This window comes from Nicrophorus vespilloides, unplaced genomic scaffold (genome assembly GCF_001412225.1).
Source record: "Nicrophorus vespilloides isolate i.1.1-1 unplaced genomic scaffold, Nicve_v1.0, whole genome shotgun sequence".
Classification (NCBI taxonomy): Eukaryota; Metazoa; Arthropoda; class Insecta; order Coleoptera; family Silphidae; genus Nicrophorus; species Nicrophorus vespilloides.
This window is the reverse complement of record NW_017095935.1, coordinates 161,695-188,341: the sequence shown is the minus strand read 5'-3', so window position 1 is coordinate 188,341 and position 26,647 is coordinate 161,695. Positions and strand designations below refer to the sequence as shown.

Sequence of the window (26,647 nt, the reverse complement as noted above, 5' to 3'; positions counted from 1 at the left end):
ATTAAGTAATTGTTTATTATAAATTTTAAATTAACGGTTGATTAGTTGATATACCAATTGAATTGATGTACTTCATCGAAAGTTGTACAACTTTATTATGGGGCCTTTAGAACTTTAAGAAGTGATTGACGAAGGTGGATGCAGAGGATGTACTTTAGTGATGAAAAGTTGAACATGGTTATAGTTTGAAAGGTGGTGATTGCTGAATAGGTTGGTAATGCTGTCGGCAAATAACTGTTTCGTATTGGCGGGCTGTACTCGTGCGTAATCGCGTGCAGTCCTGTCATCCGTCTGACATTTGATTATGGTTATAAAACGGAGCGCTGTTTACTCTCGTTCGCAGTTTGATATAACATGGCGAGTCGTTCGCCTCGTCAGAAGGTAAGATTCGTGCTGGCACTCGCATCCATCGCGACGGTACTGCTGCAAAGCGCAAGAACAGTCCATGCCCACGACCAGGCCGTCTTCGATTCCCTCCGCCTCATCAGAACTGGCGCGGCCGAAGAAGACAACCTCGAAGGCTCGAGGAAAGTGTGGTTCGAGGTGGCAGGAAGAGGTCTCTATCAGGGCATCGGCAACAATATCCTCGTGACGGATGCGAAGGAGCTCAAGGGCTCGGAGTGCGCCGTGAGCAAGGACCGTCTGATCCAGACCAACCTCACGGAGATTGTGGTCGAACACAATTCCGCGAGGTTCGCGATGGTAATACCTCTTAGTGTTGAAGGCGAAGTGTACTTCTGTTTACCTCGATCGGCTGTGAACGATGACGAGATCATCAGCCCGGCGGGATGGTACCATCAGGGAACCACAGTGGCCATCCTCCTGAACAGCACTGACCTAGGCCCAGTGCAAAAGCAGTGAGTTTACTTACATCTTTTCTATCAATCGATAAACTTCTGGTCTCTCAGTAAAAGTGAAAACTGTGCCCTTCCGTAGACCGCATTCATGGAAAATATACTTTCGCCTTCAAGAACGACGCGTCCTAACGTAACTAAGCACACCGGTTGATGTTTATAAACAATAGCACACTTCGCGTTACGCTGTGCGCCGGTTTAAATCGCGAGGCTTCTCCTTTCGTGAATGGTCATCATCTGTTTTAATCAAGTAGCTTACATTCAATTTTACTATGACCCATTTAAAAAGCGGATATCTTCTAATTAATCAAATTAGTTGTATCTTTTAAAAAGACCTAATAAATACGACTTCTATTGGTTAATTAATGTTTGCCTATCTATTAAACTAAAACTAAATGGTAGAATGGAAATTGTGGACTCACTACACAATATACATGCTTGAAGAAACTTAAAACGATTCTACAATTTACTTTTAAAAAATCTATGAACTATATACAACAAGAAATTAATATAAATAGTAATTATTATAAAGGGTGTCCCAAAATTAACGCAAGATTTGAATTAAATAGAAAACACAGTTTTTATCACAATCACCAAATCACAATCTGAAGACTAAAAACTGTGTTTTCTATTTAATTCAAATCTTGTGTTAATATTGGGACACCTCCTTTATTATGACAATATTTTGACCTCATATTACGACTTTAAAAGAAGTTTCAATCTAATAGAATCGCATTTTTAATAGAAAGTGAAACATATTGTAGAAATTATGTTTTATTATTTTGTTCGTAATTCAATTTCAATAATAAAAGTTAATTATGTACATTAATTTGAATCATTTCAATTGTTTAGAAATACACAACACGCAATATTTTCAACCACGTGGTAATATAAACCAGTTTGTAAAGTAACTTTCTAAAAATCTTGACAAAAATGGTAATAGTCAATAATTAGTATTATTTTTTTAATAGTAAATTTACTTATGAAAATTCAATTACTTGAATATTTTGGTCAATTACTTGAAAATTTTATTTTTATACAATAAATTTATAGGCGCAAAATTATTAATAGGTGACGTTTTGATTAAATGACAATAAAAAAATGCAAATTGTATTGAAAATTTAAGAATTCTTGTAATTTTCAGTACAAAAGATGTGATAAATTATTATTTGTACTATTTAGTAAATGGTCGAAATGAAAGTATAGTTGTGCTATGACGTATGAAACGAAATCGGTGTGCAAATTTTCATTTTTTTTTAGCAGAAATTACATTATAGAAATTCCCACATTACAGAATTTCATTCACAGAATTGCAATAAAAGCAATTAACTGTACGTCATACGAAAATACAAATGTTGTCCGTAATATGTACAATTTACGTTGACAATATGTTAGTAATATAAATAAGTCATGAATCATATAATTCGATATAGAAGTAACTAATTTTGTACAGTTAGTTCTAACTTCTTTCAATAAAAGATTAATTACAGGTAAATATGGTATGATTTACAAATCAAACAAACAGAAAGAAAATGAACAGTTTAGTTTAGTGTAATAAGTCAGAAATATTGTGCAAAGCCTTGGATTTCCATATCACTGGAATATCATTCCAAAACTTGGACTCACTCCAAAACTAGCGTTGGACACAATCCAAAAACTAGTATGAAATATTTACAGTCGGAACCATAAATCAGATGTATCTTCAATTTGCAATAACCTTTCGCCGTTTTAAATCTTTAAAATTTTGAGGAAGCAATGATAAGTAAACCTATATGTGTAAAACGAGTGTTATACGGTACTTTCGTTACACATTTCCTTTTTTACACTATTTAAAAAATAAATCGTTTTACACGGTACTTTCTTTACGCGTTTTCGCTTTTACACGGTTTTAAAAAAAATAAAAATAATTGTTGAAAATATCCTATGCGATTTTGCACGTTTTTCGATTTACACGGTTTTACATTAAAAAGTTACAATTTTGATTTACACGTTTTTCTCCGGAATCTATCTACCGTGTAAATCGGGGGACAGGTGTAGTCTTCTGTCATTCTAGTCATTTTCCAGATTTTACCTTAAAAACTACAATAATTTAATTGTTATTTATTGGATTTTTGTTTTATCTGGAATCAAGAGATTCGTGTACAAACAGCTTAAATTGCAATATAAAAGAAATTACAGAAATTGCGCTCGTGGGATACTAATAATAATGCGCCCTTCTTCATAAGAAAACGGGAGAGGAAGCAACAATGCCGCCCCAAAAGGAAAGCGCCACGGGATTATAGCCCATTTAACTCTGTGTGCAGGGTGGCTCAGAGTTTAAGTCTGAATTAATGCTAAACCAGGAGTTAGGATTATTTTTTTGATCAAATGTGTTTAAAAAAAAACATGCAATTCACGTATATGTTTTGAGAACACTCGAAATCGGTTTTGTCGTCGCATTCGTAATTGGTTTGGCGATGATGTAACGAGTTTGAAAACTTTCTAGAGAAACACCGAACGCGGACTTATGTAAATTTTATGTTTTGTTTGGCTAGTCTTGTATCGGATATACAATCCACATGATACAAAATTAATGAATCATATGCGAACGTCAACAAACAAAACAAAAGGAAAATAACAAACCGAAATTGAATGGATTGCTTCACCGTGAATGAATTAAAACGTATATAATGGCGGAATTACGTTCCGTTTTGTCACTAGAAAGCTGCGTGTGTAGGATTTGTGAAAATTGTAAACTTGCGATAAACGTATATGCATATAAAGTGTATAATAATAGAGTATTTGCACAGCAATAATTGTTGGAAATTACGTGATAAAGTTTGGACGCGCTTACTTTGTTCGACACTAAATGAATTGGATTAGCCGGAGGATTAGCATTAATCCGGATAAATATGAGAATTATGGGCTCGGTATAATTCGCTCCCAATATTAATTAGCGCGTTTTAATGCACGCAATTAGCCGTGTTTATCTATCGTCTAGCGAGAAACCGCTGAATAATGCATGCGCCTTTTTCTTTTTATTTCTTTTTTTCCTCGGAGAAAAGCTTTGATCAATATATAACGTGATTTTTTAATGAGCTGGAAAGGTCGCTCACCTCGTCGCAACTCCATTCTCCATGCGTTACTCCAAACTCATTTTCTCTAATTATTTGTATTATTAACTGTTGCAATTTCCTTTCGCATATATAGATCTGCGGTAACTTTTCGCAAGGAAACCGGTCTTTTCGTGAATGCATAATCCCTAATTATAGAAGTTTCTAGCTTGTATTTGTTGCGAAACGCCGACGTGAATCACCGAAAAGAATTCCCATCCACAAGAGCGCGTGCATCGCCTATTATTTCCTGCTAGAACAAAGAGAGAATAGCAATAATAATAATATACAAAAAAATAACGCAGAAAAGCTCGAATTATCTTGTTTATTTTTAATAATTTAATTCGGCCCATCTCAAGGCTACTTAATTACATTAATTTATTAATCGACGATGGGATATTTCTTGTGATTATGACGCAGGTCGACTCGTCATCATCACTGGATGATCCAAAGGCGTTTGCTGACAACTTTATGATGGGATAGTTCTTGTAATTTTAAGACAAATCTTCAATATGATATGATGATGATATATTTCTTATGATTTTTAACTAATTATCATAATCATTTGTTGTAGGTGACTTAAATCAATTAATTTATTAATTGATAATACATTTTGTGATTATTATCTGTAAATGATGATCGATTAATTGATGATATGATATATCTTGTGATTATAATGCAGATTGTCATCATCTGAAGATGATGATCAAAATCCGTTACAGACGTCTTAAATTAATTGCTGTTGTGATTATGACGTAGTATGTCAACATCATCATTATAGGTTGATGTTAAATCCGTTGCAGACGGCTTAAAAACTTTAATTGTTGATGTGATTATGATGCAGGTTGAAATTATCATCATCTGAACATGATGATGATCAAAATCCGGTGCAGACGTCTTAAATTAATTGATGTTGTGATTATGACGTAGTATGTCAACATCATCATTATAGGATGATGCTAAATCAGTTGCAGAAGACTTAAATACATTAAATGATGATGGAATATATCTTCTGATTATGATACAGGTTATTAATGAACATGATCTGAAGATGATGATGACGATGATCGGAAACAGTTTTAAATAAATTGATGTTCGGTTTCTTGTGATTATGATGCAGTATGTCTTCATCATCATCATCATAGAATGATATAAATTCGTTGCAGACGCTTGTTTGCAATTATAAATCGCAGTTGCATATTATTATAGCCGTTTCGAAATTGGATTTACTAAAAATACGTGCGATACTTTTGATCTGCATTTGGCTGTGGTCCATACGCGGTTTGCAACACGGACCGTGTTGCGAATCTCTGTCGCCTTAATCCTTCCACCAGTCCGGAATGTTAATTAGACGGGTTCAACAGGTGCGTTTTATTGGATTCGATTAGGATCGAACGCAATTGCGTTCGTATGCAAATCGGATGAATCAGTTTGCGGCCGACTCTTGTCGTCGGTCAGCGTTCTGCGTGAATGGTAAATGGAAAGCGTTTATTAATTCAATTCAGACTCTGTGTGATGTGATGTGCGGACCTTTCAACTGCACTCCTTTCGGTTTCAATCTATTTTTAGTTTTTCTATGTTCCAATTGACAAACGCAATCTGCAAATGTTGATTAAACCTGTGTTTTCACTCATGTTATTCGAATTAAATTAAGAAATTTCAATAATTCAATTTACTTCTTTATATTTCTATAGAAGTATAACATCTTAACGTTATGGATTATAATTTATATAATTGATTATGATAATTAAAGTAAAACCTAAAATGTGTTTACTTTTACGAGATTCCTTCCAAAATAAGTTATATAATATTTGAAAGCTACTTTTGATTTGTAATAATAATTATAATTTATATGTTGTATAAGCGAATTTCAAAAGTTAATAAAAATGAAATGAATAGGATAAAAGCGTTTACTTGACTGAATTCCTCATTATACCTTTTATATCTTATTGTTCAAGAACTTTAGAACTTTTTTTTAAGATATGTTATTTTAAAGTTATTATTTATATAGGTTTATTACTTTGAACTGATATATGGTATAGTTTATCCTTGCAACATCTGATTTAGATTCAGTTATTGTCAATTAAAGAAAACAATTTTACTGTTCAACTTTATTAGTATATTTGATATCTCATAAATTATACTCAAATGAAGTTGTTAAAGATTGTACACAAATAAGTGTAAGTGATACAAATCGTAAATACATTATTCATACTTTATTCTGAGATATAAATAAATTAAGCTCGTTAATATGACATCACCAATGATTTGTGTTATTTCTTCTTAATCTTCAACTTGCATATTCGTACAAAACAGACTTCTGAAAGAGAAAATAGACTTGTATAATTATAATGTTAACTAATTGGTACTAATATGAAATGCTTGTTTTTAGTTCTAGAGATGTAGAACAAATGGAGAATTTGCTGAGTAAGGTGAAGGTCCACGGTGTGAGAGTTGACGTTGCACCGAAGGAGCCGCATCTCGACGAATATGGTGTGCCTTACCTGCTGGCTGGAAGTACGTACACGCTGCGACTGTTCGGCCGTGGTTTTTCCGAGCACACCTTGATCACATTTACACAGTACAAGGGAAACTACGGTGATTCCTGTCAGATCCCGGCCACCGGAGTATTCGAAGTAAGTTAATCCCGATATACAGTTATTGGCTGTTACATAATAACAATGTTCCTTGCAGATAGTGAACGGGTCTCTTCAGCAGGACTCGGTGCAGGTGGTGATGCGGCTCCCGCCTGCGGAGCAGGACGGTCCATTCTACATTTGTGTGCGGGAAGGAACCGCGAAGTTGGTGGAGAGAGTGACGGATAGCAGACCGTTTGTGCATCAGGGCAGTGAGCCATGGATACGTGTGAAAAGTTTCGAGAAGATGGTACCCATCTGGGCCGCCATCACGATCATCTGTGTGTGCTTGTGCTTTTCGGCCCTATTCTCGGGTCTGAACTTGGGTCTCATGTCCCTCGATCGGACAGAGTTGAAGATCCTGTGCAACACCGGCACAAACAAGGAGCAGCAGTACGCGAAGAAGATCCAGCCCGTTCGCAATCACGGCAACTATCTACTCTGCAGCATCCTCCTCGGTAACGTGCTAGTGAACTCGACGTTCACCATCCTCCTGGACGATCTGACTTCGGGCGTTATTGCCGTCATCAGTTCGACACTGGCCATCGTCATGTTCGGCGAGATCACGCCGCAGGCGATCTGTTCGAGACACGGCCTGGCCATCGGCGCCAAGACCATCGTCATCACCAAGCTGGTGATGGCCGTGACCTTTCCACTTTCTTATCCCATTTCCAAGATCCTGGACGTTCTGCTCGGCGAGGAAATCGGCAGCGTTTACACCAGGGAACGCCTCAAGGAACTCGTAAAGGTGAGTTTATTTTTGCCCGTTGCCCCCCACGTCGTTACTCTTCTCCGCTAGTTCACTTCCTTTTTTTATATATGTATATTTATCATCATGCACATAAAATGCGCGCCTATCGCCTATGCACGACGACACACGACCGCCTAAATATTTATATTCCCAATGGAAATAACGCATTTCTTTATTTGTCTTTTGCTTTAATAGCATTTTATTGCGATCGATAAAATTATCATTCGTTCGAATCAGTGTTTCTCAACTTTGAAAACGTGACCCAATTTTAGTATTGGAAATACCAAACTTTTGATTTTGATGAGTGTATTTATTTTATACAAAATCATTTTAATCATTAACTCTAAGGGGCCAGAAATTAAAGTTTTAGGCATAACAACTAAATCAGTCAACTAAATCAACATTGTCTTGTCTTCATCATCTAATGTTGAATCAGTTCATCCTTTGAGTTATCAACAAAATTAAATGGATTCTTTTCTATACATTTTCTAGAAAAATATAATAAGTAAAAAAGAGTTAAGTAAATTTCTTCTTAAACCAAAATCTATATATTTCCAAAGTATCTTAGATCAAATATTGGCAATTTGGGAAACTGAATGTGTTAATTAAAGTTAAAACGATAATCGATGAAAGCAAATCGTTAATTAATATATTTACGCAGTATGTTGAGTTTTTATTGATCAAATATTTGAAATTTTAAAAATGTGTTAATTATTGTTAAAACAATGGAGATTTCTCACAGGAAATAGTCAATTAATACATTTAAAAAACGCTGATCTATAGTATCATTGGATCAAAGCTGATCTACAGCATATCAAATATTTGCAAAGTATTTTCTAAATTATTTAATGGTCTCTCCTTGAACAGCACTTACGCAATTTATGAAACGAATTGTGCTAATTAATGTTTAAATAATAGGACTAAATTGTCTTCATACAGAGAATCGCAGATAACCAATAGCATTGTTGCAAACTTAATTGAATGTGATTATTAACAAAAATTCTATTTAAAAAAAATTGATGGTCTTCATGAAATATGTGTTTTTGATGACTGAACATACATTTAATTGAGAGTTAATCTAATTAAGTATTATTTATAGTTATGATTAAAGTTAAAACAATGGTAAATTAATTCTAATTGTAGTTTCCAATGAAAGCTATATAAACATTAATTAAACATAATTGTAAAGAAAATGTATGACTTAGTAATCTAAATATGGTAGTTGAAGACTGAATGTATACAGTTCTTACTAAGTATACATTCAATAGTTTTTGTTTGTGATTACCTTGAAAATTACGCAATTAACTATAATTAATTATATTTTTTATTGTGGAATGTTCTAATTGAAGTTAATGCAATTATAGAATTGTGAAGAAAATGTAATAGTGAAATGAGTTAACTAAAGTTGTAAATGCTAATTTGTGTAACGCAATTAAATCAAATAAATAGTTCGACCTGGATCCGAAATAAAACTGAAAAGTACATATTTTGGTTTGTTTAGTTTTAACCGCGTTGGTCTACAATTCATATCCAAAATAATTCACATGAAATAAATAAAAATGATTGCGGTGGATTTGTGAATCAGAGATGAATATTGCAGTGATTTAATGGAAATAGATAAAATATTAAACTGAAATAGAATAATAAACACAAAATCTGAAACAAAATAATAATAACTCTGAATTCAAATGTTTATTTGTAATGAAACATTCGAACGAAGAAGAAAAAAAACAACATTCAGCACTAAGTAATTATGCACTGCGGCGAAGAAATGGCGTATTGAAATAAAAAAGAACATTGCGTTTGCATTGAAAGCGTTTTCTAGTTCCTCGCTGCATTTCCCGCTTTTGTTTTCTTTTTTTGTTCCGTTAATGGCGCTTTACATAATTGCGAAGTTTCGTAATAATGGAGTTAAGTTCAAGGATGCGCGGTGGTTTCTCGAAGTCGTCCACTGCTCCTTGCAAAAAAATAAAAATACTGCTTTCTTTTACTGAAAACTGAGCTGCAATAATAACAATAAAAAAATATTTTACGATTTTCATTTCAAACTTTAATCAAAACTGGGTTTGCCTGCATGATTGTTTCAGTTTTAATGCCACCGCTTTTTATAGCGAATGGTTCGCACGTAAATCGCGCTGAAATTTATATTCCCATCGAGGATGCAATAAAAAGGGTGACCTTATTGCGCTCCGGCAGGATTATAACAACGGTCATGGTCGGACCTAGTTTCATGATGCAATTATTTACGCCCTTTATTATAAAAATAAACATTACACAAACTCGACATTTTCGTAATCCGCGGATATTCTTTGTGCAAATCAGATCAATAACAATGAAAGTTTGTAATAATTTGAATTGAATTTACTATGATTCACTTATCAATTATTCATGTTTGTTTATAAATACAGTCGATTCCGCTTAATTGGGACACTGGTTTATCGGGACAGCCGCTTGTTAGGCACAGATCCTAAAGAACGGAAAGAAATTAAGGAAATAACACAAATTTTCGCTTTTTCGGGACAATATTCAATCAATTATTCATGTTTATAAATACAGTCGATTCCGCTTATTAGGGACAAATCCTAAAGAACAGAAACAAAACTAAGGAAATATTGTGTATGCGCATGAATGCTGTGCTTGAGCCGCATCCATGGACGGACGCCTGATACATATTTATTTTTCCAGAATGTATATTATTTCCTATTATGTAGTAGATACGTATAGATTTGTGACTTGTTTTATGCAATTTATTCAATAAAATATTAAAAAACACTAATCCTGTAATTGTTTGTGGAACTTCGGTTAATTGGGCCAGCTGCTCAATCGGGACAAAACGTACTAGATGTGTCCCCGAATCGACTGTATATAAATCCAACTGGCTGAATAATTTTGTTGAAAAGATTAAGTTGACTGTGCATCCTGTTGTTGGTTGCGGTTCTCGTAATGAAATTGAGCTGTAGCGAAGGAATTGTTCGCATTCCCGAGCGGAAAGACCTTCGAGATAAGAGATAAGATGCGTGTGTATGCATCGTTTTCTTTATTTTTTTTTGAACAAACAACGATGTCATTCGAAGATTGTTTTATTTTTACTCGCCCACGCAAAATATGCTTGAACGTTCTAATAATATCCGCGTTTCAGGTGAAAGGAGTTTGTATTTACATACGCGTACAGACTACGTCAATTGATAAAGAGATGATTATTTAGAAAGGATATTTATCTATCGACGATCGTCAAGTGGCCGAACTGATAAGTTCCGAAAAAGAAATCGCCGCCTTTAACAGTCAATGTTGCACGAAAGTTGTAAAAGTAAATAGTATATTCGAATGATTACACAGATTACAAATAGTTTTAGTTTGTTTTTTGTTGGAAAATATATATAATCATTATTTATTGATATATTATGTTGAAAAAAATAGCAAACTGTTGGTAATTTGTAATTAAAGTTATGCAATCTTTAGGTGATGTGAGTAATAGAAGCAATTAATTAAAATCTTACCACATTTTTATTAAGAAATAATCAAATTATTATATCATAGATTGATTTCTAAAATGAATGAAAATGATAAAAATTATGATTCATGTGTGAATCAAAAATATATTTTGAAAATTATAATCTTTGAACAAAGATTCGATGAGTTCGAATTTCTGACCAAAAAGGTGGCAGAAATAGTGCCGTAATCATTAACATTTGTTTTCTTGAGTGAACGATGAGTATTTTACAAACTCTAAAATAATCTATTTGCAGCTGCGCTGATTTCAATCTTTTCAAACAATTTTGTCAGTTTTTGGAACAGGAAATGCCAAAATCTAGTGAATTATCATTGTTTTCAATTATTTTGAATATTGATTAATTCTATTTTTCATGGCAATTGCCAATTTGTGCTATAATGCATAATTCTAATGGAACAATTTCTTTGCCAAATGATTCATTTTTGGCTTCGTTTTTATCTTCCCATCGATCAAATAACTATACATAATTTTCCAAGCAATTAATCAGAATCTCGAAGTTCTTTCTTGCTTTTTCATCCGGATATTACGACGAAAACAAAGAATTAAACCTATCAAAACATTTCTGAAAATTGGTAATTTTTAATTTATTTAGATGTTTGATTTTGGCACCATTGCCAAGTAAAATACAATTATCAATGGTTATATGTGTTCATATTAATTTCATGGACTTTTCTAACGATTTCTGAATTATTGCTGCTTATGATTAAGACGAATCTGGTGCTTCTGCGAATTTGTAATGGTTTTAACCATTACAAATTGTTTCATATGATGTTAACATCGCATATACAACATAAAGAAGGAGATGAATACAATTTTATAAGTTTTTAGTAATTTATGTTTTAATGCATTAATTTTCCAAAATTAAACAGAAATTGATTTTTTTTTCCATTTTTTTTGTTCTAGAAACTTTCTTCTATTCTGTTTATTAAATGTATTTTTTCATTAACTTTATGCAGTAAGAAACTATTGGTTTCAAAATCTAGTGTGAATGTGTCAAGTAATTCATTCTAATTCTATTGTTTTTGAAGCCTGTCAATATTTAACTGTTCGTGAGGTGATAAATGCTTGAGACTAATCTTAGCCATTTTCTTGGAATAAAATAGAATAGACCTAGAAACTTTCCAATCTAATCTTGTATATCATAATAACATAATTAATTTATTGCTAAATAATAAATTAATTATTTTATTATGAGTAAATGTTTAGTCATTTTAATAAATTGTAAATGATTGGTTTCTAAATCTAGTGCGTTATCTATTAAGTAATCCTAATTCGTTCACTTTGAAGTATGTCAATTCATGTATAGATCTTTGAGAGGTGATGAATGTTTTGAGACTATTCTTAGAATAATGTAGAATGGACATGAATGAAAGCGATTCGATATTGAAAATTTTGATGGATATAGGAAAACCATTAGTAAACCTCAAATAAATCCATAAGAACGACGATTTGAATCTCGTCTAGACGGGACGTGAAACGAAAATAAACATAAAGAAAAGGTGAAAACAACGGACGATGATGCATTTAGAATTCAGATGTTTCGGAACAATGCGCGAAATGCGGTTTATGTATTCATCCATCCATCGGGTCTCGGTTTGGAGGTAGAAGGAAGTCGTAACCCAAAATGCGGGGTATTCTCTAAAATTAGATCAATATTTTTGATCGGCTGCCAGAAGTGCTGTCTGTCTGGCCGTGCTTCGTGTCAGTCCCATTCATTCGTTTTCGCAATTAGCATGAGAGGGGAAAAAGGAGTTTATGTATATTGATCACGGATTTTGCTTCCCCGTTGACCTTCGCCATCTCGACCTCTGCGTGCAGAGGGAGAGAGAGAGCACTTCAACGGAGGCAGACAGATCGATAGGTATTCCATGCGAGAATCCCAGGGGCCGTGTCCTTCCGTGAGCGCCATCATCCTTAATCAGTTCACAGGCGTCGCAGAAGTAATGGATTGTAGTAACCCACAAGAAAAACAAATTTTCTAAGGCAATAATTAGTTTTCGTATCCCATTGGCCGTGGTTGCTGCGAATTTTGTTTTCGTCGGCACCACATGAATCATAAAAGCAGTATTTTTGGCTGGCGTCGAAGTTTTTACATCCTCGCAGACGTTCCGTTTTGCAATTGTTTATTGAAAGTGCCCGTAAGATGAATATACAGTTTATTATAAGATCACTCCAAGATTACTTTCCGATAACGGTTTATTCAATACGTCTCAAATTTGATCTATTATTCTTATGCAGTTATTGCAAGATTCACACTGTATTGTTGTTCATCTTAATAAATATAAACTAGTTGTAAATACCTAAAATTATTTGTAAAAATATTTCTGGAATCATATAGAAAAACGTTCCTAAACCTGTGGGTCACAACCGAAAATTGGTCTTTGAATGGCGGTGGGACAAGCATTGTCCCACCTATTGACCATGGAATTATCCTTTAATTTGGTTGGTATGTCAGTTGACGTAGCTGTCATCCTATCAAAGATAGAATTGAAAAACTGTCAACGATTGCAGTACAACTATAATCAAACATATTAGGTTAAAAGGTTGAGAAACACTGATATAGAATATTACTCATTTTATAATTAGAAATGTATACAACCATTGAATACTAACTAACATAAAACCATCAAAAACATTTGTTACCTGCAAATATTAATGTTTTTCATCGTAAAATCTAAAAATACCTAAACTATATGGAATTTTGTGACTCATTGCGGTTTTATGACAGTAATTTAAAATAATAAAGAGGTGCCACATATATGATCTTAGTATTCACCTCGAAACTTTGTTTTCAGCAATCTGTATGTATCTCTAGAAATGCAAACAACTTATTTACAAATTATTTCTCAAAGAACTATGCGACAATGAAATACTTCATGAATTCCAATTAATGCGAATTCTACACTACATTGAAATATTTTTAAATGGAGAAAGTAAAAATTTTAAAATTTCGTGCTGAAGTTTCGTACAGAAATTCTTTGATTGCGAAATCTCTTAGAATATACTTATTTACCACATTATGTTCAAGTTGAGACTTTTATATAGATTTAAAAAAAATATAGAAACTATTTTATAAATATACAGTTGACATTTTCATTTTTCAATTATTACACAATTTTCCATATACCATTAATTGCATTCTTAATTCGACATGCAATAAACACGATATTTATATAAATAAGTTTATTTTATATCAAACGTTTCTATAAAAACTTATAGTACATCTTGTCAAATTAAATAACATGGAAGTTATTTCTCTCTTGTAAATTCGTTATTTTCATAAAATTTTCTTAATATTTGTGTGTCACTTATACAAAGTGCGTTTACTTTATTTCCATAAATTACTCGTAATTTACAGCCACACATCACTGTCTTTTTGATAGATAAACTCTCGAGTGCGCGACATTTCTTTATTCCAACAGATTTATATGGAAAATTGTTCGTATCATTCTTGCGACTATAAATCCGTCTACACAATACGTGATGTTAAGTCATTAACAACATTTCAGTTAAAAGCTCGTCATGTAGAAGTACTTGTCAAATAACTAAAAAAGTTATTATCAAGTTTCGCGTCAGATTTGTACCATTAAAGATAATTGCATTTTGTATGTTCAACTCGTTTACAAGATGCATTACTTGCCAAGTAATTGACAAGTTTTAATTAATGACAGTTAATGCCAGTAGTTTGCGAGAAATAAGTACTAAGATACTTGTCAAGTAGTAAATGTTTTCGGAATTATATTTTCTGGTATTTATTTTTAACGAATAAGTATAGGAAATACTAATAGTGCAGAACTTACTTAAGTCTTAAGAATACTGTTGTTATTTTTGCAATTATAAATTTAATTTTTTTATTATCCAATTGCGTGCGTTAAGGTTATCGTTAAATCTGCCGTTAAAATTTTCAAAGCACGCTAAGCGTTAATGGAAAGATCTAATCGTTCGTTCCTCGTATGCATATATGTTGTTGCCATGTGCAAATAAACGCGAAAACCATCTGTTTTGCGAGGCAAACAAAAATGATTCTTTTGTTTGTGTATTTCGCAGCAAGTTTAGCATCAATCAATTCCGATTTCCGATAAATATTTAGACAAAGTATAAAAAATATATATATGTGGAGGAAGGTTGTGTATGTTATGCATCACGATTTTTAATATTCCCGTTTAATTTTAGACCGCGTTGTACGAAATCCAAACGCAAATTGATTGTTTGCTCCATTCGAGGACGCGATGATATAATCGCAGAGAGGCAATTCAATTAAGGTCTAAATAATAAAAAAAAATAATAAGAATATGAAGAGGAATGTGTGCTTTTTGGTTGTGTTTCTGCGTTTCTTGTGGATTGTTAAATATCGCAAAGTGGGCCAAAGAATGTGACACCATTTTGTTGGGTTTTCAATATGGGTCAAAGTGAGAAGGAGGAGTGAGATTCCGCGCGGAATAAATCGATGGCGTCTTTTTTCCTTCCTTCTTGCCCGTTCGGTTTCGATCTTGGACGGTTCCCAGAGCCTCGCACTTCCCAAACACGCGCACATGTTTCACTATTTTTGAAAAGCAATTAAAAGCAATTGGCCCAAATAAACATCAATAATAAAAATAATAATTGAATAAACTGAGTATAACAGCGAAAGTATAGGAAATTGGGCACATGATTTTCATTTAATTACCGCTCTGCCTCTATTTGCTTATGGTTCAATTGTTATCATTTAATCCCAACCAATAATAATACCATATTCGATGTTATTTGGCGTCGAAGACTCTACTACTAACACTACACAACGCTTTCGATTCCGGCTATTTGCTCGCTTTCCAAAACCTGGCGCTTACGCAACACTCTTATGAGACGGAAGGAAATGTGTGTTGCTGGCTGTTATTGCGTGTGGCTTGAGTAGAGAGGCAGAAACAATCAATTCTTTCGCGCATTCTTGAGATTGTTATATTCAGTGGAACCTCGCTTATCGAGTTTAATTCGTTCCAAAATTTTCGGATTTTTAATCGTATAGTGAAATACTTGTATAGTAAAGCATATTTATAATTACACTAATATGTGTACACAAGTTTTAAAAATGATGTAGCAGGCGCGCAATCAAACTTCGTTCGTTAAGCCAGTCATTTTTCTAACAATTCATTTTGCTCGTCCACTATATTACATTATTTTGTACATGCAAAGATCACGAGTTTATGAATCGTTTTCCGTATGGTCGAATGTATGTGAAGAGAGCGAGAGAAGGATTGTTTTATTGCATACGTTGTGCATTTTGTTATTGCTCGGCAAACTGCGATTTTATTGTTCGACCTTACACAATTCTAGCTGTCCGATTTTAATAATGAAATCATCTAAGATCATCTGTTTTGCAGCTATGGATGAAACCGTGTGTGGTTATTTGTCTTTGTTTGACCTATTAAAAAAGAATTGGAATGGAGACGCACGCCCTTCGGTGTAAACATGTTTGCAAGCGTTTCTGGAATGGAAAAACAAATTACTTCATTACAATACTCTGTAGTGCGTTACGTCGTGATGATTTAATAGAGAAGTGGTCAATTACTGCATTTGTTTTGACTCCAGTATATAAATTACAGTTTCAATCAATTTCAACTAAAACTGTTATTTTGTATATTGCATTATCTTATTAAAATAATTATTCAATAAGGCTTAAAAATATAAAAAGAAATGGAATAATTATGTAATAAATTGATATTTTGTAAAACATGGTTAAAGTTTACTTAAGTAGACATAAACATGCCAAAACTTCTTAATTTATGAGTATTTATAAATAGCAAATAATGTAGAAACAACATTTGTCTTATTTTTCTTAAATAAACTAATGAAACTAGAACTTACAATGTAGACAATTTTAGAAACAGCAATTAATAAGAAGATTGTTTGATAAAAAAAATATGCCCGTTTCTAGTTAGATTAAGTTAAAATATGTTTTTTTTTTTGTTTCTATTAAAGATGTTATAGAAACTGTTTCAAGAAAGTTAATAATTCGAAAATTTCTGGAAAGCCTTGAAATTAATTGAATTTGAACATAGAAATATTTGAAGAAACTTTTTGGTATACAATTGTATTAATAAGAAATTTATTAACCAACTTTAGTGAAAAGTACAAATGGAGGCTACAATTTCACCTAACGAAAATAGCTTAAAATCTGCTAGTAAATCAAATACAAACATCAACTTTTTTGTAGTATTATTGTAAAAGTATTTTTATATGATTTTAACATTTAAGAATTATTATAGATGTAAAAACATCATTATTACCATACTTGTATTTTGTTTTGTTGTCGATTTAGGATGTTGAAAAGATAAATTAACTATTATTGGATATGGGAAAACCTAATTGATCTCAGTTAATTACAACAGTGAATGCGACGCCCAAGGGAATAGCCAAGACTTCCTTGGCTTACTTCGTCGATATTTATTGGTTTTATCCTGTTACATACAAAGTCTTCTATTCCAAGGTTTCCAAACAGATTTTCCAATTCTATTTCAAATTGATATTTATGACTAATAAGTGTCCGTAATTCAGTGATTCATTTAAATAATGATGAACTGTACCTATTGTAATATATGTACTTATGAGTAAATCGTCTTTTGCAAAACAAACTTTGAATACAATTGATGCGCATTCGGATGTATTTCAAATAACATTACTAATGAAAACGGGCGTCTTAGAAAAGGTGACGACGACGTAGAGTCTGGTGAAATACGGTTGATGTGTTGTATTCCCCCCAGAGACGATGCGAATACCACTTCACTCGAATCTCCAGACGTTTGCGCCTTAATTGAGAATTCCTGCTCTGCCTTACAAGTTGATGAATATTTATACTTGTATTATATATAAACATGTTGTAGGAAGAAGGAATGCATCAAAATTCAGGCGCACTTAACTAAATGTTATTGGAATATGTTGTGCAGCTCACAAATAAAATTGCTGACTCAACTACAGATTAATTGCGTTCATATCAAAACTTACTCTACATTTTCTATCAATGTTCTGTTTATTAATATTATAAGCGGAATGTGCTCTATGCGTTATTATATAATTTTTATTTAACAAAACTTGAAAATGTTGTGTACAGAACACAGTAAAAATGCAATAAATTATACAAATTGTAATATAAGAAAAGTGAGGAAATTGAACTATAAATTAATGCCAACAGAACAGTGTGCTTCACATGTATATTGAGATAGTCATATTATTGTTGTGTGTTATGTTTTTTTTATTTTCGGTCTATGTGATAAGAGGCACTACTGACCTAAAATAAAAATCGTTATCTTCCTCTCCCATTTCGTGCGATGTCGTCTCTTTTCACGTATTTCATTCTAGATATGTGTGTGGAGGGAAAACAGAAATGAGGTTCACTACAAGTTTTACAAAAATGTTTGGAATTCCTGTGGAAATTTGTGCCAACCGTTTCTCACCTTGCCATTGTAGATTACGCAATGGTCACTAAAAATAGCAACACGTAGTAATATAATAAATGCATTTTTATCTGCAATTATTGCAAATTGATTTTTTTTTGCTAAAGTTTTAATGAAAGTTAAATTTCAAAAACAAATTTGGTACATAAATGATAGATTTTGTTTGTCTCTTTTTGTGCTGTTTATTTTTATGCGGTTTTAAAGTCCTCGATTAGTACGGTTTCAATTACTGTGCGGGATTTTGCCGAGTACAAAGTTATGCAGAGTACAAAATTATGTTTAAATAATTATCCAAATTTTATAATAATAAATAAATAAATATATGTAGACATTGATTTCAATAAGAAACTTTAAAAATTCGGCGCATTTGCTTTATAATTGATACAACCAAAAACTAATTGTCAATTAATATCTTTACATTTTCATGTTTACGAACATATGTTTATCAGGAAGTTGACTATAAGTTGACAGTGACAACTGTCAAAGTGTCAACAATGTTATATGTTGGGTCGATTGTCAAAAAGGTTGAGAATTAAAGTATTTTGTTTCAAAATTTGTAGTAAAACATTATTTATATTAACTTAACTCTTTGGGGGGCGCTGGGACACGCAATTTCCCTCCTTTTGAACATGCTTAGTGGGGCATTATTATAATTTTCTAAGAAATGTCCAGGAATTATCTTTTAATTTGGTGGGTATGCCAAAAGATGAATCTTGATGTTAATTCAGTTGAGGTAGCTGTCTGATTCAGTTGTCTAGAAATTTGTTGGGTCTGGAAGGAATTTAGGAATTTCTGGCCTCTAGAATAGCTAAACAAAAAAGTTCTGATTTTTATTGCATAAATAAATATGTATATCCATGTTTCAGCTTAAATTATATAAGTAAGGTTGTTTATTATCATATACATAAACGACTGATTTGAAATGAGAATTTATTATTACTTATACAATAGATTTATATGGATTGTTTAAAGCAAATTTAATGAATTATATAACATAACTTATAATTCCCATTAAAATAACATTTACTTGGAATGTTTGTAATTGATTCATTTTGAATTATTGAACATTATCTCTTAATTAATTGTTTCTTTGTTTAATTAAAAAGAAGAATTGTTTGATTATAAATGATTACATTATTTGTAACAAAAATTTGATTGAAATGAATACGTTTGTAGTTTAAAACGGTTAAGTTGAAATTCATTATTAACAATAAACTTGCGTAATATAATAGTAATTCAAATAAATGATGTACAGTGTACACTGTAGTAGCTTCATTGCCGATTCATTAATTAACATGTATCATTGTTTGGAAATGCAATAATCGCGATTATTTACTGTTTTGCGATTATTTTATTTATTTTTTTTGGTCTGCGGTCGAACAATTCTTTGATACAGTTCGCATGCGGCGTGCGGTAATCGGAAACGGACACGAATTATTCAATTTCGCATGTAGATTATGAAATGCGCTGGAATGCTGCAACGGGAATGGCATTCAACTCTATACTGCTCGGATTGCCTTGTTTCCCTGCATAATACCATACTTTAAATTTCTTGCTTTATTCATTTCCTTTTTAAAATTTCTTCTTGTTGTTATTGTTTTATTTATATTGTTGTTCTTCTTTTAATTATGTTGTTATTGTTGCTTAGGTTACGACAGGAGAGAACGATTTGGATAGGGACGAGGTGAACATCATCAGCGGCGCTCTGGAGTTGCGCAAGAAGGCCGTCGCCGAGGTTATGACCAAGATCGAAGATGCCTTTATGTTGGACTACGAGGCCATCCTCAACTTCGAGACAGTTTCTGAGATCATGAAATCTGGTGAGACACAAAGTGTACAATATTTAACTTTTATCAGAAGAATTTGTTGATTAATTTTAGAACTAAGTAGAATACTTAGTTAACAAACCAACGTCTTCTATTCTATTGTCATTTTTTAAAGTTTCATAACACAGGATTTTAAAAACTTAAAAAATAATTAGAAAATAAAGAATTTGAAATAATTTCAATGATTTGTTGACTTATATAATTTTGTGACTCCTTTTATATTCCGTCATATTCTTGTTCTATAGGAGTACGATTTTAATGATTGTGTTTACTTTTGAAAGCAGCGAAAACAATATTATTCCACAAACACATAGAGCTTCAGTTTCTCAGTAGTCGACGGTCGGATTCTAATTGAATTTGCAAAACAAATAGTCAAACTTTCCCCGTATTTACTTTACAAACCTATTTCTCACTAATTTATATTTTATTGTGCAAGGAAACCCAACTAACGTTGTGCGTATTTGTTTTGTGTGTGTTTGCACAGGATATTCGCGGATACCGGTGTTTGAGAACGACAGAAAGAACATCGTGACGACCCTGTACATCAAAGACTTGGCGTTCGTAGACCCCGACGACAATACGCCGCTGAAGACGTTGAGCCAATTCTACCAGAACCCGTGCAATTTCGTCTTCGAAGACGTCACCCTCGACGTCATGTTCAAAGATTTCAAAGAAGGTTTATATGCCTACAATACACCCAATAGTTCGAGATTTACAAAAAAAATACAAACATACATATCATACATATATATATATAAAATGCATAGCGGTACTAAAAACAAAGAATAATTGAGAGAAATGCCGTTAATAATTAAGATGTTATAATATTTGAGAAGTCATATGATATGAAAATTTGCTGTGTGTTTTCTGTGTTCTTTGCTGGGCAGCATTTTAAAGTTTTCGCTTCCTAGGTAATAAAGGGCATATGGCTTTCGTAAATAGGGTGAACAATGAGGGCGAGGGCGATCCGTTTTACGAGACCATCGGTTTGATTACCCTCGAGGATGTCATCGAGGAGCTCATCCAGGCTGAGATCATGGACGAAACGGATGTGTTTAGTGAGTCTATTTTTTTTCTTTAAAAATTTACTCCCCCGTTCATATTTTTTATTATCCATGAAAATTTGAAGTTTTACACAATGTATTCCTTTTTTTTATTTACTGTGGGTCCCAATCTACATTTATACCAGAGGTCTCAAAATCCAAAAGACGACACTGGCTATTATCACCTTCATTTCATCATTCATATTCGCATAACAATTTTAAAGATTTCTCGCATCATCGGTTTCACATTGAATTTTTGTTGTCGGTGAATATTCATTTCGCTGCACAATTGTTTTCATTCGCGTTGCGTAACGGAACTAAAGAAATACTTCTCAACTTATTTACTGAGACTATTTTATTCTCATAGAATTCTCAGAAATTAATGTTTATTATACAGATGCTGAGTTTTCAACATAATCAAGCCAAGAAAATAAATTTAAAAAAAGGTAATATCAAAATACAAAGTATGAATTGAAATAAATCTAAATTTTACAAAATCAATTATAATTGGTTAAGTAAATCTAGTTTATTACTTATTTCGTAATATATATATATATATAAAATGAAATGAGAAGTAAAATTTGCATTGTTTTTTTTTATTGAAGTTCAAGTAACTTCTGATGAGTTAATTCAGTAGAAATTCATTTGTTTTATTTAGTATAAAATAGAATATTTTTAAATACAGATGTTTTGGTCTGAGTATTAAACAATATGTATAAAACATAATTAAATTGATAGTTTGAAAAATAGTAAACAGCTTTGTTTGTTGATGTTGATTTTCCGAAAGCAAAAAGTCTTTAGTACAGTTTAATGTCTTTCGTGTGTGAGAATGTATAGTTATGTTTTGGTGTAGATTGCATTGATTTTCTTTGGGCTGCGCCCAATTCGCCGATACGCGACCTTGGATGGTGCAAAATGTTGTGTGGCATCCCCTTTCTCACTTGCCTTCACAGCCCTTCCGCTCGATACTAACTAATCCATGATGTTCTGTCTCTCTCTCTCTCTCTATATGTGTGATGTTGTTTTGCAGCCGACAATCGGTCGAAACGTCGCAGGGCGGATAGGACCAAGCAGGATTTCACGGTGTTCGCGGAGCGACGAGGCGAAAATAACAGGATCAGGATCAGTCCGCAACTTACGCTCGCGGCATTCCAATACCTGAGCACGAGTACGAACTGCTTTCTAGGCTGAACCGGAACTATCATTGCTAATTTATTGTACGAATCGCAGGTGTTGAACTCTTCAAGACGAACACCATCTCGGAGACGATACTCAGGCGACTGCTAAAGCAGGACATCATCAATCACGTGAAGAAGACCAAGGACTGGAGGAACGACCCGCTGGCTGTGATCTATCAGCAGGGTAAACCAGCTGACTACTTCGTTCTGATCCTCGAAGGAAGAGTCGAGGTGACGGTCGGCACAGAGAACCTTATGTTCGAGAGCGGAGCATTCACCTACTTCGGAACGCAAGCCCTGATCCAGAACGTCGGCGTCGGTACGATCTCTCATTCGGCTCTCAAAAACTCGCAATTATCAATGCTTCTTCAATTTCAGTGGAATCACCGTCGACGCTCGGTAGTCTTCAATCACTCAACATGGACAGCATGCTGAGATTCACCTTCCAACCGGACTACACGGTGCGGGCCTGTTCCGAAGTCCTCTACATGAAAGTGAAGAGAAACCTGTATATGGCTGCAAAAAGGGCTTCCCTGATGGAGAGATCGCAGCGGGACAACACGACGGCCTCCACAGATCAATTCGACGACGAAGTGGAAAAGGTATTTCAATGATGTCCTTTATTTTGTAAATTTCGAAACCCAATTACGTTGAAAGCTCTGTTTCTCACTCTATATATCGTATACGAAGAACTTAGTCACCCATGAAACAGAATCCTACACTCTGATCTCCCTGATTTTTTTAGTTGTTTGATGACGAATCAGACGATTTTGCGTTGCGTTTTGAAAAGTCTGCTGTTGTTGATGGCACCTCCGACCAGGTATACCTTTTTTTATACTCATATATACATATTTTTGTTGTTGTTTATATAAGACTATTTGTCCGCCGCATAGAGTCTTTAATCCAATGCAAAACAACATTAATATTTTATTTTTGTGTCTCTAATCCCATTTGACCGGCTTGATGATGTGTATTGTATTGTCCTATCTAATGTTGTTTTCTCTTACATACACGTACGCACTTGCAAACAGCAGAAGCCGGTATTTTGTGAGTTTGTGTATATATATATATCTCATTATTACGTGTCGTAACATAAGTGAAGGAATAAAAAGCGTTGTCCCGTCAATTAATAATCACTGTTTCTAACACTTTTGTTTCGCTACACTAAAATCTACATCGGCTCTGGCTCCGAAATTACACAAATAGGACAATGATAAGAATATAAGCTCTATTTATTGGTTTATTACTGATTGTTTCAAAATCCATATTATGTCAGTGTGTATTTCATTGTTGACTGCATAATAAATGTACAAAATTAAAAAATAACGGTATTCAATAAGTACAAAAATAATCTTTAAGTTTTAGATATTGAAAATAATTTTATACCTATTTTGAGACAGTAATTGCTGAATTTACTTCAATTTAAATTATTTTATTAATAGTACTTCAGGTTTGTTAATATGCATCTAAATAAAATTGTATAATGTTGAGAGACTTTGATCCTTGTACTTAATGCTATAAATATGATATTCTCTCTGTTTGAAAATACGTGGGCTAAATTTGAAGAGCATCTGACAGCGCGGAATTTTAACAAAAATAATTCAACAAGATTTTTGATGTCTCGTTTATAAATGTCAATCTGTTTTTTGTTTATCAAGTATAGATTTTAGTCTGCAATATTAGAACTAACAGTTGTGTTAATTAGGTGAAAAAGCAGGTATATTAAAATTATGAATTATACATATTAACAAAGGATATGTCTTTAGGAAACTTAAGAATTTCTTTATTAAGCAGCATCGGTCGATTTGATTACATCATGAATTACGTCATTGATTACATCATGTATTTACTGTTCGAATTTATGTATTTATTCTGCTTCAAATTGACAGTACAGGTGTACTGCACAAAGGAATTTTAAGCTTATTGATTACGTCGTAGGCAAGTATTCCTTTTTTAAACCATAACAAGATTTGCTTGGTATTTTTGATGTGCTAATATCAACCGAATCTATTATTTTCAACAATTTCTACAATGGAATTTAAAACATTTATATTGTATGTTAATAACAGTTTTATTATTAGCAGAATTTACATGTATCACAATCATATACAAACTTTATATTTAAATATGTATATGTATATTATTACGTAAAGTATTACGTTTTCATGAAAATAATAACTTTTATAATTTTTTTTTTCATTGATTTTTTGGAAAACATTTCAACCTTTTTTTTGTACAAAACCCCACTATATAGTTAAACTTTCTCGCCTAACTGGATGTGCTTTGAATAATTGAATTAATAAATAATCTTTCAAACGTTCATGTACAGAAGTGAAGGCAATAAACTGCTTATTTTGACTTGTTACTTGGAAAGTATCATGTGGAGAGTAGCTGTGGAGACCTGCATTGATTTTGCGATACTTATTAGTTTGTCCTTTTGTGTACTTTACAAGCCTGCCGCATACGGTGTTTTCGGGACAATAATGGAATGCACTATTGTTGATATCACTTTGGACAATATTTATTTATATTTTTTTGTGGGAAATACACAGGGTTTGGGGGGAGCTGGTAATTACGACGAATGCGAGGAACGTGACTCTATCGCTCTGCTTGCTCTGTGTTTCAGCTGCTGCACTCTCTGGAGGAGGACGGTAGTATCGGTACCAATTCGCCGGAGCCGAAGAAGAGACTCTCAGTACACGAGGTGCTTGTGAACATGAGCCAGAACGCCAGTCCGAAGACGCCATCCGTCAAATCCCATCTGAGTCCGACGGTGATGCGTTCCTTCGGCAGCGGCGGCATCCACGAGCTGAACGGTTCGGTGAAGCCGAACCCCATGGACGAGATTCTGAGCAGGGAGGAGGAGAAGCACCAGCTTCTGCCAAGGAAGTCATAACGAACAATGCCTGGCCCCGGCGAAGATCCGCGCCGCGGCCAACCAGGTCTTTTACGTTCTGTACTTAAGCGGTTGGAAGATATACGGAAATACTTAGAATTCACACTTAGTTAATGAGATATAAATATTTATAAATATATATATATATTGTGAAAAGAAGAAAAAGAAAAAAGAGAAGATATATAAACCTAGAGCAGCGCACTAGAAATATATGCTATTGTTGGAACGAATCATTTCTCCGCGTTTCCATCGAAACGCAACCTTAACGAACGAAGTTTTAACAAACACCAAGTAGCTGTTATTGTTTCATTACCTTTTGTTTTTTTCTGCCTATAAGAGCAATTTCTGTTATATTCATAATTTAAGAGAAATGTTGTTTGCATGTCAATTCAGAAGAGTTTGTAAATTTATATATATATATATAAAAAATACGATATTTTCATCCATCTGGTACATTGCATACATACGGTTCATCATCGTTATAATATACTGCTATAAATAACAATTTGTAACAAACACGAATTACTGAGTGAAACTTTGCAATAATACGTGTGCCATATATTATTAACTTTTTTTTTGAGAACGAAGAAGATATTTGTTCTATCGCCGTTGACCTGCGTGTGCTTAACTAGAGTAAAGAAGAAGTTATTTATGTTTAAATTCGTAGAATCCATCCATGTGAAAATTTATAAACAATCATTTTCCTCTATCATGGGCGCAGACAATTTACAAAATATATTTCATTTACAAAATACAAAATAAAAACACAATCAACGTGCTTAAACTTATGAAGATTACTAATTTACTCTCTCTCTCTTTTTGTTGTTGTCAGTTTATTTTTTATTCCAGCTTTTAAACCGAATGTTCTACAACTTTTTATTTTCAATATAGTTTTATTTTTTTTTATATTTATTATTTGCAATAATTTAGTGGATGTTTTATTTCTTGTTAATTTTTTTTTGTAATTTGTTTACTTATTCTTATTATTATTAATTCGTTTGTTATTTTTTTGTTCAGTGGAAGTAACAGGAAGTGTTTTAAACAAACAAACAACCTTTACGTGAATGCCTTGAGATATGAGAAATATTATAAATTATATTATAGATTATATTACGTCTATTGTATAAATATATATTTGAATGAAATGTTTTTTATAGACTGTCCGCAATCAAATTCTATATATATATGTAAAAAAAATACTTATGAAATTTTATTATTACTATTATTACATAGATATAATGTAAGTCTCTTTAACCACACGATCTAATAGTAATATTAATATTGTTTATATTGATTGAAAATCCTCTCTGCCCTTGATTTGTTTTTTAACTATTTATTATTGAATAATGAATAAAAATATTTGTTATATATATATAAAAAAAAAAGTACAACTGTAAAGAGTTTCGAGTCTTATTTATGTTTTCTCTGTCTCT

At 32.9% G+C, this 26,647-nt stretch overlaps 1 protein-coding gene across 2 annotated transcripts; it reads left to right on the top strand.

Moving 5' to 3' along the window:
- The first annotated feature begins 268 nt into the window (after positions 1-268).
- Positions 269-26,092, top strand: LOC108568857 (metal transporter CNNM4). 2 transcript variants are annotated; one of them, XM_017930201.1, is made up of 11 exons: positions 269-857; positions 6,339-6,582; positions 6,641-7,330; positions 19,920-20,091; positions 20,582-20,773; positions 21,009-21,155; positions 22,171-22,308; positions 22,371-22,637; positions 22,697-22,920; positions 23,064-23,138; positions 24,945-26,092. In XM_017930201.1, the coding sequence occupies exons 1-11, from the start codon at positions 355-357 to the stop codon at positions 25,212-25,214; spliced, it is 2,922 nt and encodes a 973-aa protein (XP_017785690.1). In that variant the 5' UTR covers positions 269-354; the 3' UTR covers positions 25,215-26,092. The 2 variants fall into 2 exon arrangements, with proteins under 2 accessions (XP_017785690.1, XP_017785691.1); XM_017930202.1 differs by lacking the exon at positions 23,064-23,138.
- The last annotated feature ends 555 nt before the right edge of the window (positions 26,093-26,647 follow it).